Consider the following 11,443-nt stretch of genomic DNA (forward strand, 5'->3'; position numbering starts at 1 on the left):
CTCTCATGTTATGGATTTCCTTAATTCTTAAGGACAAAGAAAGGGGGAGGATAAGAGAAAGGAGAGAAAAGAGAAGAGGAGAGAGAGGAGACGAGAGAGAGAGAGAGAACAGAAAGTCAAAAAAGGGAGAGAACCAGTGAGTGACATTTTCTAGTAGAAGGCATGTGGGATGCACGAAAAATACTCAGAGAAGCCTTGGATATAAATGTTAAAAGCATTCTGAGTGATCTGGCAGGAGACTTGCCAGTGAGGCTTACAACATAGCACTAAATGATAGTGATGAGGCCCCCACAGACTGAGACCACCAGACTAAGAGAGTTTTACAAAGACTAACTGGAGCTCAGAGATTTGAGCAAAAAGACAAATTAACAAAACAAGATTCAATGGAGGAAAGTGAACACAAACATCTGGGGAAAATAATCTTAAATAAAGATACCCAGTTGGAGGAAAAAAAATGTGTAAAGCCTGGATCAGGAGTGAAAGCAGATAGTAAATTCTGTCTGAATTGCAAGGTATTACAACAGCTCAGAAAGGTGAGAATTCCCTTTTGGGGTTTTCAATGCAGAGCTGCATCATTAGAAGCACTGAAAAAGGAATTCCTGTCCCTCTTACAAGCAGAATGAAATCTTCATTTTGTATCTGAGCAAATGAATCTCCTTTGCTGTACAGAACACATTTTGAGGTGTGTGTGTGTGCACATGTGCATGTGAGTGACCCTGTTCTAGCTGCATCTCTCATTTCTAGTCAAACACCATTACAGAAACTTGTCTACACCAAACCGTACTTTTCAGATCTTGAGGAGCCAGTAATGATAATAGCACTTACTATGTGCCAGGCATTGTTGTAAGCACCCTATATATTTGAGTCATTAAATTCTTGAATCGAACCCTCTGTATGCCAGTGGTAGTACCAGGCTGATCTATTTTGGGGTGTTTTGACCATATCATTGTTTCTTTTATGACTGACTCATTATTTATTCACTATATTTTAATTTGAGCAACTACTCAATGATACAACTATTTTTCTCTTCCCCAAAACTACTTTTTCTTATTAATGAGCATTTTAAGAACAGGACGTAGTGCATAATACTAGAGCACTTTTGTAGCTTCATTAAGATGAGAACATTATATGGGAAAAAGTACACTTTACATGGAATTTGGTCTAGATGGAAAAAGCATATACAAAATCATAGTTTTAAAACCTCTTTATATCATAGTGACTTCATATGTTGTGAAATGATTTTCTATAATCTTAACATTTTCTTCTGATAACCAGTTCTCCTGTTTTAGCTGGCTTATAAGAGCTTCCAAAGACTTCAATCTTCCTAGAGTCTGTTGCTCTTGTAGCTCAAGAAGAGTTATCTTTGAATGTAGTTTAGAGACTTTTTGCCAAAGATGTTCCTTGTTTATGTCCTGTCTGCAATAGGAATGTTCAATTTGTAAAACTTCTGCCCCATGATCTATATCCTTATATAAGGAATCTTCAGTGTCTGTGTCTTCCATTTCTATGGTTTCTTTGGGGACAGGTATAAAAGAATTAACTATAGGTTTAGAATTTTCTGTGGGTACAAAAATGGCAATAACAGATTCTTTATTTGTGTTTAAATCTTTAACTGTTTGATTAATTGTGCTGAATAAGAATGGATTTTCCTGTGCTGACTTAATTTCCATGGAATTATTCCTAAAGTTTGTATTAGCAATATGACTGGTTGTTATTTCAAGTACTTCTTGGGTTTCCAAAGACTGTTGAATAACTTCTGAATTTGAAGTTGTCAAAGTAATAGTTGAAGAATTTTGGTTCTCAAAAGATGTGTGAAATCCCCTTAAACCTAAATCTTGGTTAACTGATTTTTCCAGGGTAGATTTCAGTTTTTCAGTGTCTTGTTTAACTAGATTAAGAGTTAATACTTTATTTTGTAGGTTTCCTGGCTTTGGAGTTGGTGGCTTCACCATGGCAGATGAATCAAGCAATTCTGCACATTCAGGAAGCACATCTGTGTTAACTGTAATTTTCTTTGTCTCATTTGATGCAAATGATTCTTCTGACCTGGTTTTTAGGCATACTTCTTTCTCTTCCAATTTTTTCTTCTGAGATTTTTTTTTGGAGAGGTCTTTTCCCTAGAAAATAATATTTTCAAATTCTAAAAAAGACTTATTCTGTTATTGGTTAATACTGACTTAATTTTAACTTTGGGCAGTATACTGGCCAACCAAATTTGTTTAGTTAAAAATATATTCTAAGCATATGATTTAAATATGTCCTGTTTTAAAAAAAAACATTAAGCCCATTCAACACATATTTCAAACCATTCAAATGCCCAGCAAAGAAAAAAGCGTAACTCATTAATTATGTTAATGACTTAAGACTGTATGTGTTACCTTCTGTTTCTTAAACTCCACAACAGTTTAAATTTTAAAAAACACTAACCATATTTTTAGTAGAAGTGCAAATTGATGTTCCTTTTTCTCAAGTATTTATTTTCCCAGCTGTTATCTTTCCCTCTCACTTTCTGTACCTGATCACCTGTCACCCTGTAATGTGCCACCATGCTCAGCATTACTGCCCCCACTCCAATACCTGATAGTCTTCAGGCAAAGAAAATATTGTTGGAATTGCAGTTTGTTTTAAATAACGAATACCCCATCTGATGTCAAGAGAGTCAGGAGTAAAATGGTCACTACATAGGAACTGGTATTTACTAGGAACCCAAGAATCACGTTTCATATTCTTTAACCACTTTTCAAGTCTTTCTTTGTCATGTAGAGGAAACCTGAAATTAAAAAAAGAAAAAGACATTTTGCTGTATTTTTACATTTTGCCAAATTCCAGGCCTATAAATCTAGGTAAACTATTTGTCAAGTGCTGCAAAAGCAAGATACCCATCCCCACCAAATAAGAGCATCTTCATGACAACTACTATATTACCTCTATAGTAAGAGGATGTCATGATATGCTAGTCGCCAAAGCTTTTGCTTCAGAATAGTTTGTAAAACAGAATCCAGAGTCCCTTCAAGTAAAACAGATATTCCTGCAAAGGATAAAATCCACTCATATTTTCTGTGGATTATGTTTCACCTGTATAATTAGAAGTAGGAAAGAGCTTTGCAAAAATTATAAATTCCCACTCAAATGTATTTCATATTAATAACACAAGTCAAATGGTTTCTTGTCTATAATTTCAGGCAGCATTAAGCTTTAAACTCTTATTATTTTAAAATAAGGCAACATTAATTCAAACAAATGATTTAGAGAATAAAATGAATACTTGTATAAAACTACTAATATCCCCTTCTCTTTACTGGCATCAACCTCAATTCTACCCATGTGATATTTCTTGACTTCTGTAACCTACTTACTGGGAACTCTAAAATTCAAGTTCTAAAAAAGAAACTCTGAAGCAGGAAAAGAACTAAACATGTTAATAAAGACAAACTCGGATATTTGATTTGAAAGAAAGAAGATAAAAAAAAGAGAAAGGCAAGACATTTTGTTCCTGTATTGACAATAACCTGGGTTTAGAGTTGGCTTTAACATATTGCAATATGTTTTGAAGGCAAAACTGGACTAATGACAGAATCAGTTTAAATGTATGAGTTAAAGTGTACTAAACAGCAGTTTAGTACATATATCTCATTTCAAGATTTTCCAAGACATATTGTAAATGATAATTTCCTATTTAAAAAAACAGTAACAATATGAGTTTCTCATACACAATGTAGGTATTATACAAGCCCTCTCATTCCAACTACGTAGTTTATGCTTTGTAATAGGTAGTACTTTTTCTCCCCTCCCTAAATTCTGCTAAGTTTATAAGATCCTAGGGGAAAAGAGTCTGTAGGATATGTTTTAATTCTGACATCTTATGTGGGAAAAAATATCTCAAATGATCTTTGGAAGTTCCTACCATGAAAACAATATATGTTTTAAGGTATTCTAAGCTTGCATATAACACTTAGGTTTGAAGTATGACAGGCATAACCAGAAAAAGCATTTCAAGGCAAAAAGAGTAAGCTCAACCTTTTGGTACATTTAAATGAGAACATGTCTTTTAAAATAATGCTTTCTTGTATAATTCTTGTGTAAGGATGCTATTTCCAAAATTATTTCCATTGTACCTATACAATAAGGTAGCAAACCATAAAAAAATGACATTCTGTGAATATCCTAATTAGTAACTGCAACGCAGTAAAATTCCTTAACAAATTTTTAGGAAATCTCCTAGACTATGTTTTCTGAATTACTGAGTAGCTTCATATTTGTTTAATTTGTTTGTAATTTTGTTTATCTTATGTAATACCCCAAATACATAAAACAATCAGTATAAATTGGACACTGTATGCCTCTATTTACTGAAATACCAAATTCATATAAACTTATACACTACAGCTTGCTATAATGTAAGGATGAGCAAATTCAATTCTTCGGTCCTATTAGGGGAATAAAACTAAATTTTTATTTTGTGGATTGTACAGGCAATTTTTAAAACACCCAAGTTTAAAAAAAATCTCACTTTAGAGTCATAGTTTGAGGAAAAAGTCTTTACAAATGATAATTCCATTTGGCATTACTTTTTCCTCCTTAACTTCAATAACTATGAGGTCCATATAGAGTAAACAATTGATTAGTGTGGGATCATGCCTCCCAAATCCAAGGCCAAATAAATCTGGAAAATATTAGTTTAACATGATCTTTTGCTACAAACCTTCTTAAACCATTCATGTAGTAGAATCTATTTGTCAACTGACAATGGATCAGATTTTTTTCCACCCAAAATAACTACCTCTGTGGAGGGATCCAAGGAGACTTCCTGGATATATTGTCATGTAGTGTGAATTACTTAAGGTTATCAGTTTCTCCCCCCAGTACTTAAGATTATAGAAAGCTGCTGAACCATTAGTGAATATAATTTTTGGCCTAAGGGAAAATGGGATTCATGATACATCACGTGAAAAATAAGAAAAAGTAAGAGACAACCAGATCAGCTCTAACAAATTGTTTTTAAATACAAAAAAAAAGGAAATAGAATATTTTAAATATGTTGATTTTCACAGGTTTTTCATATGCATTAAGCAGGTACCTCCTGCAAGTACTGTTTGTTTTTTTATCTTTTTACAAAATAAGCGTGAATTAAGTTCCACTAATATATCTATTTAACAAATGAGATCTGAGACATTGAGAATCTAAATTATTTGTAGGTCATTGGGCTACAAGTAATGGAACCAGGCTTTGAATTTAGAAAAGATGGCTTTGGAGCCTAGGCCTCTATTACACAACACTGCTTCCCTGTTCTGCATGAAATCAGTACTCCTGTAATTTCACGGAAATATTTCGGGGTCCCAGTTACTCAGAAGTACGCTTACCCTGTTTCTATTCATGAACAGAATATACTCCTTATTTTTTTCCCCTCAGGAGAAAAAATGGGTTTAAATTATGTCTGTGGGATCTCACAGGGAGTGTAAATTAACTTTGAGCGCACCTTCCCACCTACCAGGTTTGATGTACCCTAAATAGTTTTCAATGTCGTTCCATGAAATGAGGTCAGGTAAAGTGGGGTAAAGGTTCTGAAAACCACCGAGCACCTCGCAAGCTTCACTGTTTTAACTCCTTTGTTGATTACCAAACAGGGCACTCAAGAGGGACACTGAACACAAGTCTTCAGGCACTCCTCCTATGCGGTGACAATCACGCTACGCTCACGCACACGAAGACTAGTTTACAAAATTGACAGGAGATTCCCAGGCCCTGGCTCCAAAGGCTGCAGGACCGCGGCCCAGCGCTAACCCATCTTCCCAAGGACAACTCACGGGTAAAAGCTCAGCTTCCGGTCTTTATTGTTCGGTCCTCGGCGGTTTTTACAGCAAATCGCTGCGCAATAGCGGGGCATCACTCAGGTAAGGTCCCGGAAGACCGGGACCGGCGAGGGGCACAGGCGGGCCCTTCTTCCTGAGGCAGGGGAAGTAGGTCCAGCGGTCCGAGCCACTGCGCCTGCGCCAAGGTTCGCCCAGGGGAAAGACGTCGGAAATGTCGACTCACTTCCGCTTCCGCTAGCTTCAGTACGACCCTTTGAAGGGGTGGGGCGGGAAGTGACGCACAGGCTGAGAGGCAACAACAGTTTTCCACGTGCGCGTAGGGCGCCAGGGTCAGGTGGGTAGATGGGAGCCAATGGGGAAGCGTTTCGTGTAGGTCTTCTCCTGAGGCGGTGGCTCCAGCAGCAGACGCCCGCCAGTGGGGAGCGGGCCGAGGCGGGACGCGTTGGCTGAGGCGGCGCGGGGAGCGAGCGGTGTTTGTGTAGGAGGCAGTGGGGCGCGCGCCAGCTCCTGGAGGCCTCGGAAGCTGGGGTGAGGGGCCGAGCCCCAGCAACCGAACGGAGCCGTTCGTGAGCGTCACCGGCTCTGTGGAGGAGGAGCGGCAGCCTGAGGGTGCGGGTGAGGGACGAGGCCGGGAGTCGCGGGGAGTGGGGTTTGGAGCGTCCCCGGAGCCGTGGCTTCTTGTTTGGGGCAATCGTGGCCTCTGTGTCTGTCGCCGCAAGGGCTTCGGGCTGCACGTTTTCGTCGAAGGGAACATTAGACGATGATCAGACCACAAAAGAGTGTTTTGTGTTTGGGTTGTGCCATTGGCTTTCAGACAGCTTCTCGCTGGGCCGGGCCCCGGGATCCCTGATGGTGGGGCCTGGATGGACAGGGCTGGTTGCCTTTGGCTGAAGGTTGAATTGTCCAACTCGACCAGCCGCTGGCACTGGGAAGTAAGGCCCAGGCCGCTGTCCAGCGGGTCCTCTTGGAAATGAGAAGTCAATTTAATGGAAAAGTTACCTTACAAAAAATGATTAGTCGTTCATCTTGAAACCGTGTAGGAACGTTTATTAGCCAGTAGCTGCCTGTCAGTGGTTAGACCCGTCCTTGGAGTCTGAAGCAGCGCGCAGTGGATGCCGTGCCCCCTCGACATGCCCAGTTTGTGTTCTTTAAACTAGGAGGTTGTACTTGATCCTTGGTACCCGTGACTATGAATAACTCCCTGAGGGTGTGTGGGGGGGTAGTGATACACCTGCTAATTACTCCCAGGAAAGGCCACAGGACAGGAAGGCAGGCAGTTTCAACAAACCATAGTGCCTTTTCGTCAGCCTTGTTAGGTAATTCATAGGTTATTAAGGACTCCTGTGGTACAGCGTTAAAAGAACAGGATCACTTCGTTTTGAATCTCAAATCATTAAATATATATTATCAAGAATTCTAAGTTAAAACTTCTCTAGTAATTTAAAGTTAAGATAAATGTTTTAATTACTTAGAAGTTTGAAAATGAGCATCTAACTGCCTTAAAGTATCAAATTAGTTCATTTTTTTTCTGGCTGCCTTAGTGAAATTCTTAAATGGGAGTAAATTTAAAAAAATTGTTTTTAGATGTTGATAGACCTTTATTTTATTCATTTATTTATATGTGGTGCTGAGACTCGAACCCAGTGCTTCACACATGCTAGGCTAGCGCTTTACCATTGAGCCACAACCCCAGCCTTGGCAGTAAATTTAAACAGAACTTATTTATCCATACTTCTTTGTTAAACATTTGGGATCTTGCATTTATACAGGTTTTACAACTTCAAAATTGTGGTAACCAAGTAGAATTCAACCAAAAGGAGAAACATCTTTCTTGGTTTTACCTTTCCATTAACTGTAGTCAAACACAGAAGAGACTCAAAACTTCTAATCACTGATTTTACTAGGTATTATTGAAGACCCATCATATACAAGCTTAACAAAAATTAAAGAAAAAAAGTACAAATAATATTTTAAAAGATCTCAGTCTTCTTTTCAAGAACTCATATTTTGAGGTGATAATAATGTATTAACTTCACAGGGGAAAAAAGCACACTACTAATGCAAATAGCCTAGGATATCTTAATAGTAGAATTCTTCCTTCCCTAAGAAAGCAAGATTTAGCTTTCACTTCAGCAGGTAAGCCAAAGACTAAAAATAGAGACTCAGTGTCACAAATACCAACACTGCCAATACAATAGAATGTACAAGATAGTATTTGCTGAACATTTTTGTTTTATGTTGCATTATATACTTCATATCCAAAGGTTCATTAGGTTTCTTTTAAAAGAAAAAAGTGTTAAGATTAGTCCCATGGGTAAAAATTTTTTTTCCTTTTCTCTTTTAGGATATTAGAAATGGCTACTCCCCAGTCAGTTTTCATCTTTGTAATCTGCATTTTAATGATAACGGAATTAATTCTGGCATCAAAAAGTTACTATGATATCTTAGGTGTGCCCAAGTCAGCATCAGAGCGCCAAATCAAGAAGGCTTTTCACAAATTGGCCATGAAGTACCACCCTGACAAAAATAAGAGTCCTGATGCTGAAGCAAAATTCAGAGAGATTGCAGAAGGTAAATAAATGACTTTCCTGAGGTCTCATGGGTATTAACTAATAAAGAGAATGCTAAGAAGTCTATGTATTTGAAGGTTTCATGGAGATGGGAATAGCAAGTGACGAATTTACATGTAAATATGTGAGATTCTGAGATTACTTTTTTATAATACTCTGGATCGTGAATAAATGAATGATTGGACAAATACAGATCTAAAAATATTGAAAATAAGTGATTTCATTCTGTTTACAAAATCACTGCTATTTCTATATAAAAAAGAATTTTAGGTGCCCCAAATTCTTAAACCTAATTTATAAACATTAAGTATGTAGATTAAGTATAAAAAACCTAGTATAGACTGATGTTTTCTACATTTAATTTTATTTCAAAACACATTTGTCTTTTCAGTATGAAATACATTTTGACTTAAGATTTGTTCTAAAGTTGTACTTTGTGAACATTCAAGAATTGATGGTAACTGATTAGGGAGCTGGAATTAAATATTTCGTCAAGTAGTAAGGAAGTGAAAAATCAGACTTTTTAGAACTTTGTAATTGTTGACCACATATTTCTTTGTGGTAATGGAAGCATTCATTTAATAAATACTTATTGGGTGTTCATTTAATACTTACCATTTTTTGGGGGGTTGAGTGATGGTTGTTTTGATGGTGGTGCTGGGGATTAAACCCAGGGCCTTACACATACCAGGCAAGCACGGTAACATTGAGTCTATCTCACTTATTGTGTGTTTACTAGAGTATCATTGTGCTAACTAACTACTACTGATTATAGAGCCTTGAATAAGAAGTACTTGCCTTGTTTTGTAACTTCAATTACAGTTTAATTCTTAAGTTTGTAGTGCTTTGCTTTACTTCGATGTGAAATCTGTCCCTAAAATATAGAGTTGAAATCATATATTTGAAGAAGTTTGAATGTATGTAATTTTGAATCTTTTACCCTCAGTTCCTAAGTATTTTTTATCTCTTTCAGCATATGAAACACTCTCAGATGCTAATAGACGAAAAGAGTACGATACCCTTGGACACAGTGCTTTTACTAATGGTAAAGGACAAAGAAACAGTGGAAGTCCTTTTGAGCAGTCATTTAACTTCAATTTTGATGATTTATTTAAAGACTTCAGTTTTTTTGGTCAAAACCAAAACACTCGGTCTAAGAAGCATTTTGAAAATCACTTCCAGACACGTCAGGATGGTTCTAGTCGACAAAGGCATCATTTTCAGGAGTTTTCTTTTGGAGGTGGATTGTTTGATGACATGTTCGAAGATATGGAGAAAATGTTCTCTTTTAGTGGCTTTGATACCAGCAATCGACATACAGTACAGACTGAAAAGATTTCATGGCTCTAGCAAGCACTGCAGGACTGTCACTCAACGACGAGGAAATATGGTTACTACATACACTGATTGTTCAGGACAATAGTTGGTTTTTTTCCTTTTCTCACTAAACCCACCTATTTGACTCTTCCTCAGTGTCTTTGTAAAACAGTTTTCTGTGAACTTTTTTGACAAGTGCATGATTTCACTTACTTTAAACAGTTTGACATAGCAATTACATATATTTAAATTGTTTTGAAGAATTCACAACATTCAGCTAGTAGATAAAAATCTAATTATTATTTCTAATTAGGAAAGGTTCTTTAAAGAAAGATAAAAATCTGCCTGGGTTGTTTTATTATTATTTTTTCCTTTCTACCTGCCCTTGGACTCATTAATGTGGCCAGTTTTATTCCCCTGCCCCCTAAAAAAAGATTGAGTTTGCTTGATACATCAAGATTAAACTTTAAAAGTTATTGTAGGCATAATTGTGTGAATTTGAATGATTTTTGCAGTGAAACCTTTGCTAATTTAAAATTGCATGCTCTGTAGCATCTGACTTGGGTTGCTAAATATATGTGAACTAATTGAGTCAGCAAAAAAAAAAAAAAGAAAGCACAGTATCTCGGTTAATTGCCACTGAAAGCTTTAGAAAGGGGTGGTTTGAAATTTACCACAGAACTGTGTCTTTCTACTGTAGTATTGGGGTAAAAGAAATGATTATACTGCTCTTAGTTAAACTGGAGAAAAACTGAAAACTTATGAAACATTGCCAAGAGATTGTTTTAGTCCCTAGCTAATGATTTTTTAGGGTTGAAATCATAGCTACTTATACATCTTTTTACATTTCTTTGTTAAGTCATTGGCACTCTAGGTCTTAATATGAATTTGATGTGTATTTGTGTGTGTGTGTGTGTGTGTGTGTATAGTTCTTCCTCTTTGCACTTACCTTTATCTAGAGATTGACTAATACCTCATTCTGTTTGTAAAACCAGCCAGTAATTTCTGTGCAACCTTATTATGTGCAATATTTTTAAATCCTAAGAAATGTGTGCTTTTGTTTTCAAATAGACTTATTTCTTTAGTTCTGCACTTTTTCACATTATACTCCATATGAGTATTAATCCTATGGATACTTAATAAAACTAGTAATGTCTCATACAACATCACGTGTGAGAGAAATATAAATATTTACAACCTGATACTCTCTGTTGTCATTTTATTGTTTAAAGTTTATTATGCACTTCTGGAGTTGTAAAGGATGTATATAAGCCATGGGACATATGCAGATCATAAGTTATACCCCTGAAGTTACTTTTGTCTATATCAGAATCCCTGATAGGATCTTGTTATGTTGTTATTTGATAATTTCTGTTGCTGTTTTATCTTCTTCTGTCTCAAATTTTGATAGCTTGAAGATTTTATTAACAATAATTTTGGCATATTTGCTTTCCCAAAGCAAGTGTTCTTCCATAGTCTTTCCTATTTAGGTCTGGTTGGGAAAAAGCAGAGACTGCATAAAACTAATTGTTAATTACATTTAATTTGAGAAATTTTTTTTTTTTTTCCATTTTACAGTGGGGGGTTGAACTTAGGGCATGCTAGGCAGGCACTTTGCCTCTGAGCTGTATCCCCAGTCCTTAATTTGGGAATTAAGAAAATTAATTTATTGTTTGTGAACTTCCTCTCTTGGATGGTCTATCTACTCTTTTTGTTTGATAATAAAAAAATAGCCATACCTTGAAT

At 36.5% G+C, this 11,443-nt stretch overlaps 2 protein-coding genes across 3 annotated transcripts; one reads left to right on the plus strand and one right to left on the minus strand.

Annotated features, from left to right (window-relative positions):
- Positions 1-1,112: 1,112 nt before the first annotated feature.
- Positions 1,113-5,970, minus strand: LOC306667085 (THAP domain-containing protein 5-like). Its single transcript, XM_079149360.1, has 3 exons — positions 5,805-5,970; positions 2,578-2,770; positions 1,113-2,117 (listed from the first exon to the last, which is right to left on the minus strand). The coding sequence occupies exons 1-3, from the start codon at positions 5,882-5,884 to the stop codon at positions 1,206-1,208; spliced, it is 1,185 nt and encodes a 394-aa protein (XP_079005486.1). The 5' UTR covers positions 5,885-5,970; the 3' UTR covers positions 1,113-1,205.
- A 223-nt stretch (positions 5,971-6,193) lies between these two features.
- On the plus strand, positions 6,194-10,899 carry LOC306667969 (dnaJ homolog subfamily B member 9-like). Of its 2 annotated transcripts, none has more exons than XM_079150869.1 (3): positions 6,194-6,425; positions 8,155-8,381; positions 9,354-10,899. In XM_079150869.1, the coding sequence occupies exons 2-3, from the start codon at positions 8,165-8,167 to the stop codon at positions 9,728-9,730; spliced, it is 594 nt and encodes a 197-aa protein (XP_079006995.1). In that variant the 5' UTR covers positions 6,194-6,425; positions 8,155-8,164; the 3' UTR covers positions 9,731-10,899. The 2 variants fall into 2 exon arrangements, with proteins under 2 accessions (XP_079006995.1, XP_079006994.1); XM_079150868.1 differs by having other exon boundaries at positions 6,195-6,419.
- Positions 10,900-11,443: the final 544 nt, after the last annotated feature.

The sequence above is a fragment of the Sciurus vulgaris genome (genome assembly GCF_902686455.1).
Source record: "Sciurus vulgaris genome assembly, chromosome: 8".
Taxonomy (NCBI): Eukaryota; Metazoa; Chordata; class Mammalia; order Rodentia; family Sciuridae; genus Sciurus; species Sciurus vulgaris.

Coding starts and splice junctions, on each gene's coding strand:
- LOC306667969 (XM_079150869.1), top strand. CDS start 8,165: ATGGCTACTCCCCAGTCAGTTTTCATCTTTGTAATCTGCATTTTAATG. Junction 8,382..9,353: donor ATTCAGAGAGATTGCAGAAG/GTAAATAAATGA, acceptor TATCTCTTTCAG/CATATGAAACACTCTCAGAT.
- LOC306667085 (XM_079149360.1), bottom strand. CDS start 5,884: ATGCCCCGCTATTGCGCAGCGATTTGCTGTAAAAACCGCCGAGGACCG. Junction 2,771..5,804: donor CGGAAGCTGAGCTTTTACCC/GTGAGTTGTCCT, acceptor TTTTAATTTCAG/GTTTCCTCTACATGACAAAG. Junction 2,118..2,577: donor CTTTGCCTGAAGACTATCAG/GTATTGGAGTGG, acceptor ATTATTTTCTAG/GGAAAAGACCTCTCCAAAAA.